At 36.9% G+C, this 25,005-nt stretch overlaps 1 protein-coding gene across 3 annotated transcripts; it reads left to right on the top strand.

Moving 5' to 3' along the window:
- The first annotated feature begins 1,496 nt into the window (after window positions 1-1,496).
- CIBAR1 (CBY1 interacting BAR domain containing 1) lies at window positions 1,497-23,760 on the top strand. Of its 3 annotated transcripts, none has more exons than XM_069779670.1 (8): window positions 1,498-1,628; window positions 3,632-3,866; window positions 6,425-6,493; window positions 11,156-11,257; window positions 14,949-15,053; window positions 16,205-16,318; window positions 17,971-18,090; window positions 22,920-23,760. In XM_069779670.1, the coding sequence occupies exons 1-8, from the start codon at window positions 1,597-1,599 to the stop codon at window positions 23,031-23,033; spliced, it is 891 nt and encodes a 296-aa protein (XP_069635771.1). In that variant the 5' UTR covers window positions 1,498-1,596; the 3' UTR covers window positions 23,034-23,760. The 3 variants fall into 3 exon arrangements, with proteins under 3 accessions (XP_069635774.1, XP_069635771.1, XP_069635772.1); XM_069779671.1 differs by having other exon boundaries at window positions 22,923-23,760; XM_069779673.1 differs by lacking the exon at window positions 17,971-18,090 and having other exon boundaries at window positions 1,497-1,628.
- Window positions 23,761-25,005: the final 1,245 nt, after the last annotated feature.

Below are 25,005 nucleotides of genomic sequence, written 5' to 3' on the forward strand. Positions count from 1 at the left end.
GTCAATTGTTTGCATATAGGATAAAGGGCTTAGACTTATTTGGAGCTAGGTAGAGAAATCAAGACTAAAATGGAACAGTATGTCTCAAAGTATTCAAGGTAAACAATATGCAGACAGTATGAGCTAGATAACTGAAGGGCAATTTGGGGGACTTTTTTGGGGGAAAAAAAATTTCCCCCAAAAAAATCTGTCCAGAGATGGATCATATTGCACCCCGATAACAAGCAGCATGACATGGTAGAGAGACAGGTCATAGAATTGTAATTCAGTGGTAGTTGTGTGTAATAAATAAGACTTAGAGTGATAAACTCAGATCTTGCTACAGTGTGAGGAATTACAGAATTGCACATTAATAATAGTGATGTCATTATTAGCTAGGTCATTTAACTGATTTATTCGATTATTGATAGGGGGGTGATTTAACAATAAGCATTATAGCCTGTCATGTCTAGCCTGCAGTTGAAAGAAGTTAAGAACTTCAGGTAACAGCTGACCTCTCACCCCTGCATCCTCGGAAGGACATTTTGGGATTGGATGTATTAGTCTGCCAAGTCCTTAAGGGCCGCAAACCTTTGGGGTGAGTTTTACCACAGATTTCACAGACTTTCCTTAAGGAAAAATGGCACTATTTCATTTTAGCTTAGTTGGTGCAAACCACTAAATAGATCTAAATAGATCCTCATAATTTGAAGACTAGTTTGCTTCAGGTGAATTAAAACTTCAGCTTAAGTGATCTAAATAATATACTTTTAACAGAAAAAAAGGATGGAAAGTTAAGAACCAAATCTTAATTAAATCAGTTTCTATTCACATGCTCGGGCAAGCCTGTAAAATTTTCACACGCATGCTAACACTTGTCTAAGTACTCAGCTTTTGTGCATTGCTGTATTTTCAAGTAGGTTTGTATTGGACACAGCACACTTCCCACCTTCCCTCCTTTAGGAGCTTTTCCTGCATTTGTCTTGCACAACACTTGCTGGGACATTGCCAGCAGCCTCTTTCTTCAGCGCTGAGACAGGGTGATGCCCACACAGTCCCTAGTCACGTTCCAATACATTGCCTTTACAGAGAGGGCACTTGCAGGTTTTTTAACTGGGTTGTTTGGGGGTTTTTTCCTTTTTTTAAAAGGCCTTTCCTGGCGCTCCATGGGATTTTTCCCCATGGCTGCCCAACCTCAGCAGCTCTCCCTCAGTGGCGGCAGACAGGTGGGCCGCTTCCCCTGGTACTGTTTCTCAGTTGGTAAGCCTGGATGTACAAAAAAAAAGAAACAAACAAAAAAAAGAGTATTTCCCCAAAAATTAGTTTTCTGAGCCTTCCCGCCTTCTGCTCCTTCGCCGGTCCGGGTGTCCTGGGGACAGCCCGCTCGGAAACGGGAGGCCTCCTCAGCCCCTGCCCTCCGGCGGGCTCGGGAGCTAACCGCCCTCCGGCCGCCGAAAGCGACGGGGCCCTTCGGAGGGCGGCAGCCGGTCCCCGCGGGCCGCCAGGACTTGGCGGCCTCCCCTCACGGCTGGGCGGGGCGGGGCCGGGGCGGGCGGTGACCATGGAAACCGAGCGCACGCGGAGCGCCGCCCTCCTTCCCGCCGGGCCGCCGCCGCCATGATGCTGCTGGGCCGAGGGCTGGACGCCAGGTAACGGTGCGGTGAGGGGCGGAGGAGGCCCTCGGTGCCCGTTGCGGGTCTCTGCCCGTGCCCCGGAGGGCTGCTCCTGGGGGCTTGCTTGCGTGGCCGGCGGCTGGCTGCGTCGCCTGGCCTTGCCGGGCAGAGAAGGAGGCCCTGTTTCAGTCAGGGTACCCGGGGAGCGGCGTGGGGGCCGGGGGGCGATGCGGACCCGGTCCCCCTTACGGCAGCGAACCTCCCTCGGGGTCGGGGATCCGCCTCTGTTTTCCTCAGGCAAAGGCCGCAAAACTTTTCTAGGCTTAGTGTGCTATGCAGGGATGAAGTAAAAGACTTGCCGATTTAATCGGGCCTCTCGCTGACGATTTTGTGGCCGCCTTTAAGCGGTCACAAATAATTAGGAGGGGGAAAAAAAAAGGAACTCTTCGCACCCCCATCAAGGAAATGTAGTGTTTCATGTCCCAAAATTAATATTATTTGCATGGGAGTACTGTGAGATCAAAATTGTGAAGTGGGTGAGGAAACGTGCTTAAGGCTTCCCCCTCGGAGAGGAATGCTTTCGGACATGAAGACCTTTCAATAAAATAGGAAAGATGAACCTTTTTCTGAAGATTTTATCAGATAATATTAATTTTGAAAAACAACTTTATTAATTCTTAATGAGACTTACTTTCCCACTCACTGGGTGAAACCTTTCCCATTCAAATGGTTCTATGTTCAAGCATGTCCTGGAGGACTGAACAACTTACTTGGATTTTTTTTTTTCTTTGAACAAAATCTCTTTTGAACAGGCTTCTAGCTTGCTTGCCATGAAGCAACACAACTGGGTTTTTGCCCGTAGCAGAACTTTGGCCTGAAATATTTTTCCTGAAGAGTTCCTGAAGAAAGGTGTTCTTCATTTGAGTTGACTGCATTGTTGTTTAAAGTATTAAATTTCTTCCAATTTTTCTGATGTGTCCTGATATTAAGTCAATATTTAAATATTGGTCAGCATTTGGAGTTGGGATAGCTTAAGAATATGAAGAGAGTTTTTGTTTCTGTCTCTCACCGGGACAGTAGTATGAGTGAATTCTCTTGCTGAAAATTTCAGCACTTCACATGAACCACCTCGTGTAGACCGTGGAGATTTCTTGGGACCCAGTATCTGGCAGTTACTGTTAGCTAAATTGTCCTGTAGTTGATTCAGATCAACAACTGGTATGAATGCACTGACACTGATTTGGTTTAATAGTATCACAGAAGCATAACTAAAGCAAGACCATCAAATGTGGGAATAGGAAAGCAAAATATCAAGTGAAATAGATGAATTAAAATTCAGAATGACTTACCTAGATCATTAATAAAACATAGAGGCATTTGGTTCAAATAAAAAAATGAATTAAATTAATATAATTTAAAAGAAAACAATTTGTTGGTGTGATGAATCTCCTTTCTGTGTTTTTGGAGTTTTCATCTCTGTACTTGTGTCCATTCGCTTTTCTTCTCTAATTCGCAGGGATATTTATCCTCTAGTGCTGACCAGGAGCAGTTTGGTACCTGTTCACAATTTAAAGAACACTTAATACCTTTACAGATTTGCCCTCTACTGCCTAATTTCTCCAACCACTGATTTGTCTGTTTAGATTGCAGACTCTTGCAGGAAGTTGTATGACCCAGTCTTCTTTGAGACCTGCAGGTGTTACCACTATGTTAGTAATTAATACCAACGGTAATAGTGAGATTTTGCTTAACCACAGGAGGAAGACTTCCAAGCTGATTTTTGTGATTTGGGTTTTCCTCTATTTGTTCTTTGTTTTTAAGTATAAATCATGCTTTGTTTCTTTGTTATTAATTCATAAATAAGCACATATTACATCAGACTGTTACAACATTATCTTTTTAAGAATAGATTTCCATTTTGCACTGAAATGAGACATCTAAATTATGTATAAATTATCAATAATATATAGTTTTTCTTCTGTATGTGTTGTAAACATTTGCCCCTTTCTTATTTTTACTTATTTTTCTTTGGTATCCAGGGACAATCAGACTAGACAAATACAAGATGCTGTTTCAAATGTGGAAAAACATTTTGGTGAATTGTGCCAAATATTTGCTGGATATGTTCGTAAAACTGCCAGACTACGAGACAAAGCAGATCTTCTAGTAAATGAAATATATGCATATGCAGCCACAGAGACACCAAACTTAAAAGTTGGACTGAAAAACTTTGCAGATGAATTTTCCAGACTTCAGGATTATCGCCAGGCAGAGGTACAAAATTGAAACTGTACATGTTTTGTTTGCCATCTGAACTTTGCAGTTACTTATCTGTGATTAAAAGGCAAAAGATACACTCTGCAGTCAGGAGAGAAACATAAAAGACACTTAAATATATTAGTGGCAAAGCAGGATAGGGTGCCAAAGCATTCATCATTTACTCTGCTAATAACTTTAGTGAAAACTGCCTGTGGTTAGTCCTGCTGAAGTCAGTGAATTTATCCATATGAGCACTCACAGTATTTGAGACAGAATAAGTCTTTTATTGGTCTCAGGCTTTGGATTATAATCTATGGTTAATAATGTGTTCTTTTAGTTTTGTGACTTGAATTGTCTAGCAGCAGCTGAGGTAAAATCAGTCATTTTCCTTTTGCTGAGTCTGTCATCAGAAGCAGTATGGAAGAGAATACTAACTGGAATGCTTCACTGGGCACTGACAGCCCCTCTGAGGTGCTATCAGGGACCACTGTAGATTTTGTAAGTCTGTAGTTCAACACTAAAAGTACAAACTTGATTTGGACTACATGTGAGAATATAGTCACATTTCTGCTAGATCAATGAGAGTGTAAAGAAAGGTGTTTATGCCACTTACACATTTCTGTGCAGGGCCAGTCAAACTGTAACTTATGATCCAGAATTCCAAATGCTGAGATTTAAGAAAAATTAAATTCATTCACATGTACTCAAACTAGTTTTTGGAGTACATATCTATTCTTGCAGTAGGGCATAGAAAATTCCCATTTATAGTTTTGAAAAGCTAAGAACCATTATAATTTAGAAAAGAGACTAAAGTAGTTGACGTTCTTGATGTTTTCAGATAGGATTTTTTTTAAAGAAGCATCGCAAGTAGTCTATATTAACAAAGTAGTAAAAGAAAAGCTTTTAATTAATCTATGAGGTATCTAGTCTACTAAGTAGAGGGTTTGAAAAACAAGGAATACACATAGATCTTTAACAATGTATTTAGGGCCAGATTTTTAAGAAGTAATAAGAAATCCAAGGGTGTGGATAGTGTGGGGTTGTTTTGTTTTGTTTTGTTTTTCCATAAGCTCTTATGCATCTGGCTCCAGCTGAGCCACATCTAGGTTCTTATGCTTTAATTGATGTAATAGGAATGTATCCCTCTGTTAATAGGGTAAATTTATATTATGGCTAAAGTTGTATGTGAACTCAGACTGCATGATCTCTCTGTCTGTTTTCACCTTTAAACTATGACTCTGAATTTTGAGGTGCCTATTTAACAACCCGATTTTGCTTCTTTTGATTTTTTTTTTTTAAGTGTGTTTTTAAAAACTAACATTTGGCCTATCATTCTCCTACTGTGTCTGTCCCCAGACCACCACTGCCCTTTGAAGGAGAAAAGGCAGAGGCAGGAAAGGAAAAGATAAGCTTTTAGCCTTTAAATCAAGTTCTCCTTTGCTCATGAAAACCAAATAAATAATCTCAGCTTTATTTCTTTTGGGTATCAGGTTAATTAACAGTTTTCATATATATTGACAATGTGGGCAAGAGAAAATTAGCTTTTAGGGGTTATCGATTCCTGGTCTTCAGCTGCAGTGCTAGATACATAAATGCTGAGGTGTTAGGTATACTTGCACATCTGGAAGGGTAAGAAAGCAAGATGGGCAGGTTATTTGGTATGTCCATATCATGTGCTTCATTTAGAGCCTTACTGCCCTATCACATTCTATTCTATTATTAGTTTAAGTGAACTTGTTTGACAGTGCACTGGTAGGGTGTAGTAAAGGAGACATGTTTGCTTAGTTGGCATAGATTTTGACTGACTGGTGACTGCCAGTTTAGAGGGGAGTGTAATGTCTGTCCCTTCCTAGTAGAGGTATGCACCTTGTCCTAATGCGGACACAACAATGATGGGCCAGATGACTCACTGGTCCAAAGTCATCAGCAGCTTATGCTGGGGCCACTCAGGCAGCATTGTCAATTTTGACAAGCAGGCAGGTCTTATCCTATTGCCTGTCTACCATATGTAGCTGTTTTTCTGACTAGAACTGAAACAACAATTCAGATGCACTCATCCATGAGAGCATTCATGCATTTTACACAACCTGTTGTTGGTATTTTTAATATTTTCAATACCTACGATGCTGTTTCCGTTATTTTTAAGAACAGAAGTGTTGCATTTCATACAGTATGTTTGACAGCAAAGATGGCTTAGTCCATAATCTATCAACAAGTGTAGAGCAAATACATTGATCTTTAGGTAGAAAGCTACAGATCTCCAAGATGTAGTGTTTGATGCATTTAGTACTCAGTTGTTAGAATCTCCATGTTTCATTTATCCTGATGTATTGCCAATGAAGAAAAAGGAATTCCATGAGAAATCAGCTTGAGCTCCTCAAAATACAAATTATTTACTGGTTAATTTAATTGCCTCTGGTTTTTGCAATATTTTTAAAACCTCCATCCCACTATATTTTCAGCATATATGGACTAAATTCCTAATAAGATGAGTCACTAGTAAATGAATTGTTTCCTCTTTCTGCACACCATAGATGTGGATGATTTTAGTGACCTTGTGATTTCTTTTGTAGGTTGACAGGCTTGAAGCCAAGGTTGTTGAACCTCTGAAAAGTTATGGGACCATAGTGAAGCTTAAAAGGGTAGGTTTAACGCCTGTTTCTCACAAGGAACATTTTGGTGTTCTGGCCACTCAGTTGAAAACTTCTACTTTACAGGGGGGAGTGGTTCTGATTTTTCATATTGCAGTAATCAGACTAGCTAAATTATATAGTAATACATCTGAACTGAAGCTATATATATATATGTTGGAGGGAAAAGCTTTGATGTGAAGACAAGGATATTCAGACTCCTGGAGCACAAGCAAATGCTAAAAAAAAAGCATTGTGGATAGTGTGAAACTTCCTGGATAGTGCAAATTCAGGATGTTTTTCATTACAAATAATGTTGTTCTGTCATTGTTGTTATTCAGACTTCCAAAAGGTGAATTACATGTAATGCTTTTCGCTCTTTGTCATCTATATGCTGCCTTTAACAGCTTTTCTAACTTAGAATTGCATTCTACATTGAAGTTCATAATGTAGAAGGCACTTTTTGAAACTGATAAATAGGTAGTGGCCTAAATCCCTCTCTGTCCTGCAAAGTCATCAGGATGACCTGAAGATACACAAAAAAAAATGAGGTCCCTTCATTCACTACATTCTGGAAACAGTGTATATAGGGGTCTGAAATATTCCCACAAAATATGTGTAAATTTCTTTCCTCCAGGAGGAATAAGCTCAAGCAAGTAAATTTTAATAAGCGGATACTAGTTTATAGGACGAAAGTAGTTCTTCGTAATACTTGTATATTACATAGAGGATACCTTCATCCTGTAAACTGAAATCTGTAATTTATATATATATCTGTATCATAACCTATATAAATGAAAATGCAAAATTATCATTATTTGATGATATTTTACATACAAAAATCTTACACTGTGTTCATCATGGTTAATTTGAGTACATTGTGGCATTGCATCTCAAACTAGCATTTTTCATATGTTTTTGTTCTTGTACCTTTTCAATACGGTGAAGAACCAATTATAGTGTTTGGAACTTACTGCACAGCTATCTCACTTGGTTGTTAGAGAAAGGGTTATGAAGGAAATGCATCCTGCACTTGAGCAGTACTACGTGTGGTAGTCCTTAGCAGAGTTGTGGACTTCAGAGCCTGTATCCTAGAATTTGGTATCTTAACAGTCACTCTGAAACCTAGTTTCTGAGACCTGGAACTGACTGAGTATTCTACAGGATATAAATGTTGAGGGTGGAAGAGAAGTTTCATGTGTTTGTGGCAATAGCGTTGTTGAGGAGACACAGAGCACTACAGTAGTGCTTGGGGCTTCTGAAGGATTGAAGATACTGTCCTGAGGTGTGTTGCCACTGATAGCTGGTAAATGCTGAGGACAGAAGCAACTGAAGGCAGGTCATCCCTTGCAACAGTGAATGGCATTTCCTATCATCTTTGCCTTTCAGAATGCCAGAAAGCATTACATAATATTTATCTTGGCTACAGTGAGTACAAGAGCATTCTTAAACTGTAGATGGAATTAACTATTTTATCAACATACCTGTTAACTAAGAGAGACTCCACTAAAGATGTAGGCCATTAAATGATTGTATTTCTTTTCCCTCTGCCCATCACCATAAACCTTGGTTAAAACTTCTACTGTCTGGTCTTCAGTTATCATCTCTAAACACTGGGACATTTTTAGTGAAGAAGGAAGTTTTGTCACCCAAGTAAAGCTAGCACACGGTGCTAGTTGTAGAACTGCTTTACCTGTGACTACATTAGCTGATTAAGTAAAACCAGGCAGAATATGTCATTATAGAGCTATTTATAAAGGGGATGTTCTCACTGCTACTTACTGGATCTGTTCCAGGGTGTACACAAAGTATTTTTGTCGTGTATCTAAAAAGAACTGTTACTATTCTGTGGGGTAAGACATCAATGTCCTGTGATAATAAATGCTTTAAAGAGGCCTAGGTCAATCAGAATAGTGTTGTCCTTTAACTGCTAATGCAATAAAATTGCTTCATGCACATGTCTGGGTTTACTATGCTGAGTAGCTCTCTGGGGCAGGATTTAGCAGCTTCAGTGGAAGCTAATATAATATTCTTGTCCTGTAATGCAGCTTAAATGTAGGATTTTAGGATTTCTTTCTGTTTCATTGTTCTATATATCAATCTTTACTTTTCTGCTTTTTGGCAACTCTGTTCCTGGTTCCTTCATATAAAACAGGACATCATAAAACCAAGGTGATCCACCTGCAGAAGAAAGGATGGGTTTGCTTTAATAACTTCAGTGACTAAAGCAGGTAACAGTACAGTGATAAGGATCTGCCAGCTCATTGTCTGGTGGATGGACTGTAGCTGTACTTCTGTATGGTTTGAAATTAGATGGCTGACCAGAGTTCTTATGTGTGACTTGAATTCATAGTTTAAATCCAGAGGGACTATGAATAATTTTATATTCTCTGTACCTGTCCTTTATCTCACTGGCTATTACATTCCATTTCATTTTTCCTTGGGTGTAATTAAAGCATATTTTCCAAAAACATGTCAAATCTTGGTATGAAGACACTGGAGGGGGATGTAGGACTGTTTATGGTAGTTATTGGTTAGTTGATGTTTATGGTGTTTTGTTTTAAATGAAAGACTCCATCTAATCTTTGGTTCTTGTTATATGTTCCACTGAGATTAAAGAGAGCTGTGATGTTCTATTTTTTTCTGGATGAAGGTATTTAGATGCTAGTAAAACCAATTTTTCATTCTTTTCAGTTAGCTAATAATGTAGACCGTAATTCTTTAACCATAATTTTCCACAGCTTCTGAATATTTTTATGGGTTTTTTTCTGCACTCTTTTCAGTTTTTCAACATCCTGGACACAATATGTATGTAACTGTGCCCTATCTTTGTACATCCAAAACTTGTATATAGCTCCACCACTATAGCCACGCTAGCACCAGATCTTTGTCAGGCGTTGGCTAGCAGAGAAGTATGTTTGGTGGCTGTTGTTGCTACAGAGAACAGAGGTAGAGAAGGGAACAGTGCAGTCCTTGTAGGTATTTCCAAAGTACTATGTGCTAGAAAGAAAATAGTGAATTTTATAATGGTAACTCTAGTGGTTTCCTTAGCATGTTCAGGTATACTTTGCATGAAAGTCAGAACCCTTTCAGCCACAGCGTTAAATCTGATTGACTGTTTTAAATGGACCTAGAAAGTCAGTCCTGTTAACAGGGCCCAGTCATTAAATAACACGAAAATTTAGAATGTAAAGCAATAAAAAAATTGTTTTCTATTACTTTTCTTGCAGCTGCATGGTTTTCATAATGGAGAAAGCCTTTTCCAGCAGTCTTTCAGATGGCCTTAAAGGTGGTGTAAATTCCCTTTTGAAAGAACAGCAGCAAAATTAGTTTTGATGAGCTAAAGATGCAGTTGTTTTTATTATCAGAAACCAGCTCTGTGTCCCTAAAGATGAAGCAAAATGACAGCGATACACACAAGGACATAGAAACAAACAGTAAGAATAGAAACAAGGAAGAAGCTGTGTGTTTTGATTCTGACTTCATGTACAGACTCATAATTGAAGAAACACAGCACTCTGAAATTTGGCATACTTGTGCTTGTCATTGATTAGTGATCCAGTCACAGGATCACAGAACTTTTTGAAAGAGACATTCTTGGTCGCATGTCTTTCTGGGTGAAGGAGACCAACAACCAAGTTAAAACTCTGAAATGCAAGGAAGGAGCACAGACAACTTCCTGACGCAATAGTTTTTAATAGCTTTAATCCACTCCGTTCTGGAGTGGTAGATAAATGGGACTGGTCTTTTTAGAGGAAATGATGGTTTGAAATGCATGCTCAACTCCTGCCTCAGATTTTGTTAGACTGGTTCCTTGGGCTGTATTTCTGCTTGTTCTAAGGTACTGCTCCTTTAAATTAGAGCCATCAAAATTAATGTCATTTTCCCACTCCAGTGTCAATGGAGTGATAAATATCTGACTGACAATTTTAGATTCCATGAATGCCAAACTATTTGCAGAACAGAGTTTTATAGCGTGAACAAGAATTTGAGAGTGCTACGTAAACATTCTTAAATTGTCACAGATCTTCCTAGAAGCACATCCTACTTCTCCTTTGGAAATGAGGAGCAAAAAATAATTATCAACAGTGTCTGCCTTTTCTAGATCAAGAAATTTCATGTTCTCCAGCTACATCATTACTAGGATGTATTTTGTTCCAAATATATTAAAATACCTTACTAATTAACACTTTCAGCGATGGATTTTCTATGGCACCTTAAGTTCTGTGAATCAGTTTTGTGTTCTTCATAACTTCTGATTGATACTGACTGCTGCCTGTTTTGGTTTTTTTCTTACTGATTTATTTGATGCCACTTTTTATTTCTAAATGCCACCTTTGTTCCATTGCTAAGCTCAGAATGGGCCTGTCTTCTTACTGTTTTGGGGATCTCAGCTTTTGACCATCTACGATACTTTTCATGAAGAGCTGTAAATTTTTCTTTTTTTCCCCCACATTTTAAATTATAGTGTGTGCTACAGAGAGTTGTGCAAGGTGCTAACTCTCTTCGTCCCCATTGACTTTTCTTTCAGGGGATCATTTAACAGGATAAGATCAATAAAATCTGGTTTTGTTAAAAGCAGAAGCTTTGTTCATTTTTTCTAGGCAATGCATGTATGAAGAAAAGTATTATCCTAGATCTATTTCAAACATGTCTAAAACATTTTATTTCCAGGATGATCTTAAAGCAACTTTAACAGCAAAGAACCGCGAAGCCAAGCAGTTATCTCAACTGGAAAAGACACGTCAGCGGAATCCATCAGATCGACACATTATTGTATCCTGTATTTCTAGTGGCTATAAGAAATATTCTTAAAATTTCTTGGGAATTAAACTATTGTGTTTAGAAAGTAATAAGAGAAGAATCCTCTGTAGAGGGACAGTTTCCTATGTTGATGTTGAATCTTTTCTTAAACTTTATGATGAGTTACAGCTTGTAATAGCTGCTTTGTTACTCCCTTTTTGATTGAAAAGAAACTACAAAGTATTTTATATGTTTATGCAAGAGAGCTAGGCATAGATCGCATCTAGGGATTTGGAGGGTTTTGAAAATAAGTGTAATCAGACTGTGGATTTTTTTGTTTTACTGTTTTTCTCCCTGTCATTTTGGTAGTTGCTGTGCTTCCTTGTACCTAGGTGGGGTTTGAGTTTCCTCCAACTGTGAGATGAAGTGTGAAAGGGAAAGTTGTTTTTCTGTTAGTAGAATACTCAACCGGACTACTCTTCCTTTCAAAATATCAGTGACCCTCCCCAGTATAGTATTCAGTATCACAGAGGGAAAAATTAAGCCTCTACAGAATTTCCATTAAAATCTCATTGAAATTTCAAATTCTGAAGCAATCAGAATCTAGGAAATCCCAAACTAAAGGGGATCAAGGCAATCCTACTTCAGTCCCCTTATGCCTGTGTATTAAGATAGAGATTTTAAGTTCATGGTGATGTGCTGTTTATTTTTTATTACACTCTATCATTGGACTCAGGAGTGAAGCAGTCCTATTCTTTGTCAGATTTAATCAACTTTATTTCAGAAATTAGGATCTTTCTAGTGATTGGGGCATGGGACTGCCGAAAGAGCAAAAATTGTGATGGTCAAATGCCACCCATGAGAATTACATTTTATTTTTGTCTCTGCCAAAGAATTCCCATTTAATATTAATCAAATCAGTTAAATCAAGTGATGACTAATTCGAATTCCTCATGTAATAAAGACATATGGATGTGAGCCATAGGGTTAGAACTTGAGCTGTGATGCAGAGTTGTGTTCCATTAGAATTAATGGAGTAAATGGTAACAGTAAGTTATTTTCCCCAAAGGGAAACTGGTCCCATTTTTTTCCCTCTTGTGCTAATTCCCAGTTGATTTCATCAGTATATGGCTGGCACCTAGCTTGTTTCTTCTTGTCTCTTGCTAAGCTACTCCTTCTGTGTAATATCCTTCTGTGGCTTAGCTTCTTGTAACACCTATGTTTTCTGTACTTAAGACTTTGCCTGAAGAGTTATTAAATCTCAGTCTGGTTTTGCATATGGCCAAAGGCACCAAACACTACATATTTGCATTTTAAAGTGATCAACACAAAATGCATAAAAAGTATTGGGAGCAAGAATATGTTCATTTGCTTTTGAGGATGTATGCAGGTCAGCTTTTCGGTCTGAGAGAGGCTTCACCATATTCGTTAGCATAACTGTTAGGCTCCAGCAGTGGTTCTCTTATTTTTGAGCAACTGTGATGTTTCAGCAGCTAACAACTTTGGCCACAGATAGCAAAGAATCTGTACTCACTCCCAGATTTCAAGTTCATCTTATAAAACTTGGGGGTAGTACAGCTTTGAAGTGAAAACCTTACCAGATTTTTTTTAAATATAAAATTGTATTTTTTAAAATCAGAATTTATTTTTCTTTTTTCCCCCTGAAATGGGTCTACCTATGTTGTCTGATTTTTTTTAAATTTTTTTTTTTAATAAATAAATAACAAAACCCTCAGTCCAAGACAAACAGCTGTCCTGACATATTTTTGCCTGGATACTTGAATTCTAGCAAAGCTGTAACAACCTAAGTAATGTCTTGGAGCAGGAAGCTTCAGACAACATAATAATAGCACCCTCCAAGTATACATAAGTTTTGAAGTAGCTGAGGTAAATACTTCACAACATATTAAAAGTAGAAGTGAAAACAGATACTTTTATGAATATTGATTGTTATTTTGCCATTTTTTTCCTTTACTAATATTTCCAGTCACAGGTAGGTGTTTCAGAAGAGAAAATACCAAACTGCTGTTGTGCAAACTATGCAGGTTCTGCAAGTTTAGACATTTCATTCCACAACAAACAAAATTCCTTTCCCAAAGCATCTGCGCACAAAATCTGGCCAGTCTATTTAAGATGGATTGAGAAGATATATTTGATTATCATAGAAATAACATACTGTATTTGCATGTGTAGTGGCTGCTTATGCATAACAGCTGCCTTCATTTACAGAGAGTGATTGTAATAATTGAGAATACACAAAATGTCTTTTCTTAGTCTGTTTCCCTCTGCGTTTTGGGCAAAATCAAGAAAGCACAATGAACATGTGACTTTACGTACTACTAAAGATCATTACCAATTTTGTTTGCCCAGTAATGGCAGAATTCTGTCTATGACTTTAAGCTGTTTTTGTAATGAGATTGTTTCAACTTCATAATCCTGTAATATAAAGTTACCAGATTTTAATGAAAGAAAAAGAAGTGACAGAACATGCCTTGTGCCTTAGGTTTCCATATACATACAACACTAAAAACTAGATCATGGGAACTGGGGTTGTGGTGTCTATTTCTATTTTTAAAAAAAAAGTTCCTCTCTTAAGTTGCAGTGTTGTAGAAATGGGAAGAATCCTACGTCTTGATCGTAGGATGCAATTACTTGATCCTTATACTATTTCCAAATCCCAGGACAGAATAGATTCCTGATGATATTCACTGACAGAGCCTGTAAGTAAATACTGTCTTGACTAGTCTATGACGTTTGACTAGTAATGTATGGAAAATAAGTTTAGACCCAAATTTTGCAGTCTTCAAGTGCAAACTCTTGCATCTTTACATCATTAATTTGTAATAGTATACAGTTCTCAGACTTTACTTAACCAGAATAGCATCAATATCTTTATTGAAATGGTAGTGTGCATTTTTATACAGTTCAGAGTTATATCTAATAAAATACATAGCTAAAATGCTTTTTGTAGTAACAAAATAAGAAAAACTGTAGGGATTGGTTGGTGTGTCGCCTTCCCAGTGCCTGTTGAAGATGGTTTTTATAAAAGATTTTAATAATATAAATATACTAAAAATATAAAATACCTGAAATGCTTTTGGATCTAAAAATGGTATTAACTCTAGTCTGCTGATTGAGATACTTATGGGAGAAGTGCATTAGTTCCAGCTGCTGCTCTATTATCTATTCAAATAATTCATAAAAACTTAGTAAGATGAGGTTCAGCGCATAACACTGGAAAAGATTCATTCTAGACTCAGCAGGTTGATCTGCGCTTGAAAATAAAGGGTGATCTTTTCTGCTCATTCACCACTCTGGCCTGTGAACTCCTACCCTCTCCTTTACACCAGCTTAAGAAATATCTTAACTTTTCTGAAGGGTAAACCCTTGCGCTGGGTTAATTCCCTGAACCCAGTCACTGTGTCACCAGTGGAGTGTCAGGGCTGGCTCAGTGGAATTAGCGGATGATTATTACAGAAAGTGGATTAGGGCAGTGGAACTTTCCTGACTGGCTGCAGCTAGTCATTTTTCATGTTTCAGATCAAAGTCACAATGGTGTAGAAGGCATCTTTATTTGTTTATTAAGCTACAAACAAATTTACAAATACAGCAACACAGATGTGTAGTATCTTGAAAACCTGAACTTGAATGTTTTCAGGGCAATTAGAGTAAATACCTTTGTATCAAATACAGGACTAATTTCACCTTTGTGTTACTTTACCAGGCTGAAAGTGAATTGCACAGAGCTTCACTGGATGCAACTCGAACAACACGGCAATTAGAGGAAACCATTGATAATTTTGAGAAACAGAAAATAAAGGACATAAAAGTATGTGTGCTCACATTTCAGTATATGACAGCACATTTCATCTTGCATAATAAAGTTACTATAGTTACTCTGGCAAGATTAGCAACATTTAGTATTAACTTAAGCCTACATAAATACAAATCTTGTGGTATTAATATTTCATAATCCAAATATCATGCAATTAAAAAATCAGTTCATTATTCTTACAGTTTATTGAATTCAGAATTTTCCTGTATCTGATTGTTTAGTGTCGGCACTTCCAACAGTTGCTGTATTCTACTTTACTGGTAGCTGCATTTGTTAGTGGAATGATATATGTGGATTAATATCAGCAAAATTAACAGAAAGAGTGATAAGTAAATAATACATTTATCCGTGCTGAAATTTGTGTAGGTTACTGCAGTTAAAACTTTTACTGATGCAGCAAGCACAAAATGTTCAGTGAGTGCAAGTAATCAAAGCTTTCATTTCTCTCTTAATGTCAAACATAAAGTGGCTTAAGTCCCAAAGACTATAGTGACTGAAAAACACTTGCATTATGTGATCTCAAATTTAATTATAAAATTGCTGAAATGAGATACTTTTTTATTTGGGGGGAGGAAACAGACTAAGTAGGAAAGAATGAAAGATGGTTGAAAAACCCAACCAAACCAACCAGTACTTGGATGTTAGAGTAATACGAAAAAGATTGTGTGAGTTCTGAAGCTGTCATTGTTGTTTTTTAATATATATATGTAAAGAATATTTTATTATATAAAATATATAATTACCTGTAAATTATAGGTATGTATAGAATTTATAGATAATTTATCCCCAACTTGTTAAAAAGACTGCCATCAATACATCAGAAATCCACTGACTATATCTTGCAAATACGTATCAAGGAATATCAAGGGAGTTTTCAGCATGGCATTTTATTTATTCCTAATGAGTCTCCTCTTTGCTTTTAAAGCATTTACTTGGCATTTAGTATGAAATAAAAACTGTGTGACAGCCTAGCCAACATTTATGTTTAATTTCTAAAATTCAGATCCGACTACGTAAAAGTACTAGGTATCATGCAGTTATTTGTATCGTATAAATACCAAGTACAGAATTCAGTAATTTCTTGTATTTGAAGTGGAAATGTACTTTACTGCATTAAGAAAACCTTTGTTTTCATTTGCTTTTAGAACATATTTTCTGAATTTATAACTATTGAAATGTTATTCCATGGGAAAGCTTTAGAGATATATACTGCTGCCTACCAAAATATCCAAAATATTGATGAAAATGAAGATTTAGAGGTAAGAGTGATTAAGATTTGCTTTTCCATTTACTTACTACATAAAAACAGTTTTCACACTTTGGGGCTATACAGGTCCCAGGCAGAAAATGCAACATGTTTCAGGTTCTCAGAACAAACTTCTTAGTATACTGAGCCCTTTTTTGCACTTTTCCAGCAAGAGCATGCAGGTTTATAAACTCAGAGATTTTAAAAACAGAGGAGAACTGCAGTGGCTATCTAATCTTTCCCACAAAATAAGGATAAGAGACTTTTCCTAAATTAACTGCCACTCCAAGTTCAGCTAATCATAGTTCTTAAAGAAAACCTCTGCAGTGAACCTCATTGTAAACATGCACAGTGAGAGAAAATCTTACACTGCTCTAGTAAGATGTTCTAAAGACTAACTACTTCATTAAAAATATCTCTCTTCTTTCTGTTCTGAGTTTTGTTTGCTTGTTTTCACCTTTCAGTCATTGTTTTTCATTAGGCTGTTATAGAATTAAGAGACATTAGTTACCAAATTGCTTTTTTTGTCTTATGGCACTTATAGCTTCCTCTCAAGTCACCCTTTCTGTTCTCTTTGAGTTATAGTCTCTCTTTTCCAAGACATGTTTTTCAGTCCTTTATTCATTCTTGCAGTTCTTCTGGATGTTGGGCCTTTAAACTTACTATCTTTGAAATGTATGTTGTGTATATGTGTTCAGCTTGTCAAGAAAGTTGGATCATTTTCTGTCTTTTTTTGTAAATCTTACCAGTCCTAATTTTATTTTTTCCATGACATAGCTCAGGACCAAGGATGGCAGTATTCAGTTAGCACAAGACATACAAAATTAGGATTCTTTGTCACATTTGAGACTACTTGGTATTTTTACTTCATTTAAACGACACCATGGCAATTTTGTACTATTCTGGCTTCACAATTGAAATGTCATGTGGCATGACTTCAAAAATATCCTTTAAGTTAATACTTTGTCTTTCACAACCAAATTTCTAATCTCATTTTATATGTCCTGTTAATTGGATAATATTTACTTTCCACAAAAATATTGACTGACCATAATTCTACCATCTTCCTGGACTTTATTAATAATAAAGTCTTGCATGAACAGCTGCTTTATTTTTAGTATCAGCCTGTTAGTCTGTAATTTGTTCTTTGGCTATTGGAAGGAACTTGTAAATATAATGGATATTACAGTCTCCCCTGTATTCTAAGGGTTTTCCCAAATTTTTCTTGGGCTGCACATCTCCTGTACATTTCAGAGAAAATTTCTCTGATGCAGCTGTGACTGGCAGCAAGGATTTGCTTATGAAGGGGCTAAGAGTTTATCTCTCCCAAGAACTGGAAAGCCTGCAGGGAGTTGCTGGGGTTCATACCTCTAGGTTAGCATGAAACTCAGCTACGTATGTTGGTGGGAAACCATTGCAGTTTTCTTCTTGTAAATCCCCTGAGATCTCTGAAGAATGTTTACTTTGACCGTGTAAATGTGTTGACATGTCTCAGGTTGAGCAAGGATGTTGTTTCAGCTAAAAGTGATTGAACTACAGCTGATGCGTATCTCTAGAGCAGGTTTAATTGTCCAATGCTGCATTTTTGTTAGCTTCAGTCTTGGTGATTGCTAGCTTGCAAGCTGTATCATGGTACCCAAGTCACAGCTTTCTTCATTTGAACAGGTTTTTCGGAGCTCACTTTATCCACCAGACTATCAATCTCGCTTAGACATAGTTCGTGCAAATTCAAAGTCCCCCCTGCAAAGAACTGGCTCCTTAAAATCTTCATTGAGGACAGTACAGGTAAGAAAGAAAAATTAAATGCTAGATCACTGTATCAAAAGAATGTCTTAAGTAAAGCCTTAGCTAATGTACATGTGCATGGATCCACTATGTTTACTCAGTTCAGGACAGTTACAGAGGTAAAGACACTTCGAAGGGCATAAAGATCATAGTAAGCTTTTAACAATGCAGCTTCTAAATATCATTTTTATTTGATGAAAAAACAGAATCAGCTTTTAAAGCTGCATTGTTTCCTTTTGAAAAATAGCCACTTCCAGCTATATTATTTCTTTCATCAAAAAACTGTGGCATCTCGCAGAAAAAAGGTCTAGGAGCTTACTGGAAACAGAATTGACATTCTTTAAATAACGCATATTCTTAGTCTCAGTATCCAGATCTTAGAGTGTGGATTCTCTGCCAGATCCTGACTCAGACTAGTGATACCTCCTAGCAGCAGAGCAAACCCATGACCAACAGACCTTTCCTTTTATACTCTGAAAATTCTGAGCAGGTGAGGAAAAGGAGGATGATAAAAATAAGTGAAAGTGCCACTGCTTTTGAACCAGCTACCTTGCAAAAATATTTGACACTTGTTTGCAGCAGTAAACTTGCAGACATTGCAAAATGGCTAAATTATTTTTTCTTTATTGCAGCCTTATCATGTAACTTAAGATGATTCTTATCAGTGTTTCGGTTAAAGACAAAGATGGCCAAATCTAAAATGTACATTTCCCACTTTTCTTCTTTGGATAGAATCATGCATCGATATTGCAATGCCAGAAAGTTTTCTTGACTTCATACATACCATTACCCCTTCTCTGCTCTCAACACAGAAAGGATCAATTATTAGTTGAGTTATTCTGTTGAAAGTATGAGTTGTGCCATCTGAAAAGTTAAAAGAACGCAGTGATGCAAGTGCATGAAGACCAATCTTGACTTTGAATAAGTTGCCTGTCCTATCAAACAAGCAAATTTCACATTCAAGCTACTTCAAAAAATGTTTACCCATTCATTTTTTTGAAGACCAGAGGAAGCTGTCAAAAATCTGTTGCTATCTTCCTTGAGAACTTCCTGCAGTGCTGTAAAACTGTATCAGAGGTATAGAAGCATCTGTAATTACTTTGAGGTGCCACACATAGCTATGTTTTGGACTCTCTTAAAAAACAAACACCCCCCCCCCCCCCAAAAAAAAAAAAAAAAAAACCAAAAAAAAACAACAGAAAACAATGTGTGTACACTGTGATTTCTCTCAGAGATAGAGTAGAACTCCATTTTGACTAACTTCCAAGTTTACCTTACTCTTCTCCTAGACCTCTTTTAGCAATAACTTCAGATGTTAATGTTCTCATAACCTCTAACTGGAATGCCTGAAAAGAATGGGAAGTCATCTAGACCTAGAGGGAAACTGCAATACATTCAAAATAACGTCATCTTACTGGGCTATGCAGTGTATCTGCAGAGGAGGATCACATGGCAGAAAAAAGGCCTGGAACACCCTACTAATGCAGTCAGTATAGGGCAGCGAAGAAGAGGCAGGCATCCTGTTCCATACATCCCCCATGCTGCCCTTTCTGATTCTGCAAATAGTATGTTGCATCAGGATCACTACCTTGAGTTACACTAAGGGCTCTAATCTCTGGAACCCACCAAACCCCTCACTAGCAAAAAATGCTGCATTCAGAAAAACCTTCAGGTGACTTGTTTTACCTTTCTGTAAATCTTTCACTCCCAAAGTTTACACAAGTCTGGTTTCATGCTACATAATAATCATTTACTGATCATTTACTGACCATAATGTAGTACTTTGGAATTTGCAATTTAAAGCAATATAAATAATACGGTAAGCAGTTCACCGAATCACACAGACTAAGACTACAGCGCAGAGGAGGCACACAAACACTAACCTGTAGGTGGGGGGCGCAGGGTGGGTAGTCAGGGCATACCAGATGGGATAAATGGCACTGGTAACACAATACTTGTCTTTCAGAGGATTTAGCACATACCATCCTTGAATTTATTTCTGGTTCTGTGGACTACCTTTCTGTATTATTTCCATATTAAAAAAACTAAAGTACTCCTTGAGCTTGCTTCATTTTTTCACAAAGAGCTACCTTCTTTTCAAGTTCTGGTGCCTTAACGTGATATTATGTTGTAATCTAAGTGTCATGTTGCTTTGTGAAGCAACATGATAATCTAAGTGTGTCCTGTCACTTACTGCTGGAGTGAGGACTCTGGAAGGAGTACTGTATGCTAAATTATCAAAAGCAGGAATTTGCAAAGACCACTGATATTTTTGTGTCCATCTTAATGCTTTTGTCTTGCAACTAACTCTTTCCCCCCTTGACTTCCATGGTTGTTTTCAACTCGCACTTGGACTAGCTGAAGCAACTGAGATGCTAGTTTTTCCATCCTACTTGCCAGGCTTCGTTTAGCAGACAGTACTATAAAACCACAAGAAAAGGAGCCATGGCCAATCCTGCTAGAAAGAATTAATGTCCCCAGCTGCACTGACAATACAACAAGGCTACTTGCATTTTTTAATTTCTATGCAATTGCTATGATCATGAGAGAAAACTTCTATGCACCAGGGAAGCTGTTTTTCATAGGATGGCTCCCCATTATGAGAAAACCTCTTCAGGGGTTCAGGGCTTTCTTTAAACATGACTATTGCAGATACTTAGTTTTATACAAGTTCTGAAAAGGCCATTTAAGTTTTCATGACAATCCTTTGTCAATCCCTTCGTTTTTCACTTGGCAATTTATTTTCAGCATTTCATTTTACTGATTCAGGTTGGTATGCTGTACTTCAGACAACTATAGCAGAAGTGAATGACCGTTTCCAGATATTTTAAATCAAGCTTAACTACGCAAGTTTTATCCACATGCATTTAATATAGCCAACTGTTTTGCACCTGCCTTCTAAGACAGCAAAGCATCATTTTAACCATGGTTGAAGATGTCTGCATCCAGGTGTTCCAACACTGCCCGCTGTGTGAGACATGAGGAGAGAATTGCCATGCTTTCTGTAGTAGCACATGCAGTGAAACATGCAGCTTAACAGCTTAAGCAAGGACAGTCATCACCTACATGCAAACTTAAAAAAATTCATTTTCACATAAAATTGTTTATGATGAGCAACAAATTATCAGATTCCATTAATTTTTTTAAATTAAATTCTTTTTTCAGCATTAGTAATCAAAAATTAAATTTTCAAATACTGGTATGTTCTAGCTTTATGGCAAAGTAACATGGATTTAAACTGCCTAATTTCCTTTCTCACTTTCCTGACTGATCCAGTTTGGTTCTTAGGTTAGCCATCTTGCCACCACCTCACCGCCACCAATGATAATATTTAATTTACTATTTAGTTAATTACAGCATGGTCAGAGGTACTTGAGTAGTGAGCAGAAAAAAGCCCTAAAGTGAAAATAGCACCTCTTATTTCAGGAAAGGGGAAGGGGGAGCTTTTGTTCAGAAATATGATTGAAGTTCTGCTTAAGAATTTCAGATGCTCTTAACTAGAAAAAACTTGGAAAATTAGCCTATCCATTGAAATGAAGCTACCTTGGTAAACAAGCTCAATCTGCAGCACTCCTTAATCTCCAATTACAAATCAGTGTCATTGTCTTTTTCTTCTTTCACAGAATGAAAGATTGCTGGTTTAGGCATTTAGACTCAAGTTAACCCAGCTTCATCCAGTGATTAACTCCATTGTCTCTTATGTTCAGAGATTTGTAAGCAAGCATTTGCTTCAAGCTAAATTATGTACTTTGTGAGCGTCAACAAGACTAAGGATTTTTCTGCTTTCATTAGTTCAGTGATTGCAGTTTGCTTTATGCACACACAAAAAACTTTTGTTACATACATAGCTGTATGAATTATGAAATCTCAGAAGTCAAGTTAATAACCAGCATTTAAGGACTGTTAAAATAGGGGCTGTTTAAAAAAAAAAAGAAAAAAAGGCAAGTTTTGTCTTCAATACTGAAGTTTTATTATATCACTTATGTGAGAAAACTCAGAAAATACAACCAAAATTAGCACTGCAGATGCCCTTAGAGAACTGCTGAACCTAAAATCATTTTTCAAAAGCATTCCAGATGACTTGTATAACTATCTTTAATGTTCCTTTTCTCATGGGGAAAGAAAAAAAAACATATATTCTACTTTAAATTGTAAATGTTGCATCTTCTATGAAGAATCTGTCTTCAATAGGAATTAGATTAATCCCTCATTAGAAGAAAGTATAGATTGCAGACTGTGTCAGATGAGATGAAAGCTTGGCAGCTGGCACTTGTTTTTAACATTTGATGAACCAAAAAAGGACTACAGCATCATTCTGAAGGGCAAGTGCTGATGGGCAGGGAAAGAAGTTCATATATGAATCAAGACTCTTCTAGTAAAGTTTGTCTAATTTATTCTCAAAAACAGCTTAGAGCAGCATCATGTTTTTCATTTAACTGAAGAAGTCTGATGTCTTCAAGATAAGATTATGCCTTAATACTCATCTTCAGCCTGCTGTCTCAACAGCCAGCCCAGAAAAAAAACTGACTTACATCCTGTTGATTTTTTAACATTAATTTGATCAATGCATAGTTTTCCCTATCCTATAATAGTTCTCAGGACTACAGGGATTTTTTAGCTTTTAAAAATCATTACTGTATTTATATTCTGTGCCATATGTCCTTCTGTTGGCATAGTGCACGTTACTAGAAGCTGAAGGGTTAAGGGATAAAAAATTTCTCCCCCTCCCCTAAATGAAAAACCTACAAGTACTTAGACTGGAAATGCCAACAGAGAATTCTTTCAGGAGAGCAAACACTTGATTTACTGTTGCTGGATTTTTGTTTTAGCAGATTTCCAGCAGTATGCTAAGAAAAGACGAAGAAGAGGAGGAGGAAGATGAAGATGAGGAAGAGGAGGAGGAGGAGGAGGAGGAGTTAGATGCTACTAAGGAAGTGAGATAACAAAACTGTTCTAAGAGTCTTTTTATTTTTTTGATTGGGGGGAAAAAAAAAAAGATTTCCCTTTATGTAAAGGCTTTTGTGTGTTAATCAAAAACTTCACTGAGGCTGTATTTTTAAAATTCCAACAGGAGCAAGAATTGGCACTAATAGTAGAGTGCCAGACAACAAATGACCAGTTTCAAAGAATGGAACAAAATCTGCTGAAAATGGACAATTTCAGTAGCTAGAAAATGAAATATTTAAAGTAGAATCCTGTATTATATTTGCATAGATGTTACATTGCAGTCACATTTGCTTAAACTTACATGATGAACAGTGTCCAAAACCTGCACTAAGCTGACAAGCAATTATGAACATAAGGTTTTGCTTGTTACTTTGCCAGTATATTACCTTATTCTCTAGCTACACATCTTGGATTTACTAAGTCCTCTAGCTATACCCATCATAATTGGTTTTATACATCCTAAAGTAACTGTTGTACTCAAGAAGCTGATGACAGCAACAATCCTGTTAAATTTCATTTTGTTACCCACCTTGGATGGCAGAAGGCAGGGTGAGGTGTATTGTTTTTTCATCCTCGTTTTCCTCACGCTTGACTATGACTTTTGATTCCTTTACACATACAGAATGAACGTTGTCAAATAAGGACCTAGCCCAGTATCTTACTTTTAATGCTGCTTTGCTTTTAAATAAAAGTGCCTTCATAATAAAACTAGTTGATATTTTATATAGTTGACATTTATTATATTAGTTGACATGCCACAAGTTTCATGTGTCTAAACCAGTTGATTCAGTTACCAATTCCATCAAACATACAAGAAATTGCACTTTTTGAGTGTAATTTCCTATCCTCTTTGGAGATGGTGGTTATGCATGTTCATTTTTTAATAGCATACACTTGTCTGCCAGAAAGCTGCTACCATATTTTTTATCTCCAGCTTTAGTATCTGCTAAAGAAAGAACACATGTATAAATCTAAACCTGTTATAACCAAATATTCTTTCAGTTATGGAAATAAACCAGAAAGTGAATTTTTAATATTGATGCTGCCTTTGTCCACTAATGCAAAGTATGCAATGCATACTTGTTTTGACAGGTGAAAAAAACAGGTTTTGCAAAAATTAATGTGATGAAAATATAAGTGAAAATGTGACAATATAGGGTTCCGTTTTAAACCCAGAAAAATAGTTTTACACAATTAACACACTATTGACATTGAACTACTGTTGACAAGGAGTAGAATACTAATGACTAAAACTTAAAAAGTAACTAATTCCCATCTATTTCAGTGAATAGGGCACTTCAATAAATATCTGTATCACAACATCAGAATTAATGATGATCACTTTACCATTTCATATTCAGCGAAGTCATGTAGTCCATCTCCAAAACAGATGGTTAACTTCACGACTACAGCAGGTTTTCATATAATGCACATATATGCAATAGCGATTATTTCTGTACTATGTCTTGAAAAAGGAATTCTGAATAAAAAAAGGAAGCAATGTTTAGATTAATTCCCACTAGGAGATCAGTAGCTAGGGTACAGAAAGAGAATTTTTTTTTTCCTCGGCAGCTTCAAATTCCTTCTCCTCCCCTACCGCACAAAAAAGTCAACTTTAGGAATTACAGAAAAAATTATAAGAAGGGAGAAATATGGTGTTGGGCAACTTTGTCCTGCATATATGATGTCTTAAGTTTGCATGTTGGACAGAAATTGCGTGACCTCAAAACTATACATGAAAGTCACTGCTTAAAAGTATTTTAAAGCCAGAAGAATTTAGAGTGTAATTATGGAATTAAATACTACCTAAAGATACTTTTGCAAAGATTTTTCGCATGGCATTAAGTGCTTACTGCAAGACTGACAGTACTCCATTTGCTCATATGAATTTTTGACTACTGATGCCTAGATGATGCGGGCTTGTATCCATTCTTGCTATAAGAGTATTTTGCCACTCCATTGAACATG

Source organism: Haliaeetus albicilla, chromosome 3, assembly GCF_947461875.1.
Source record: "Haliaeetus albicilla chromosome 3, bHalAlb1.1, whole genome shotgun sequence".
NCBI lineage: Eukaryota > Metazoa > Chordata > Aves > Accipitriformes > Accipitridae > Haliaeetus > Haliaeetus albicilla.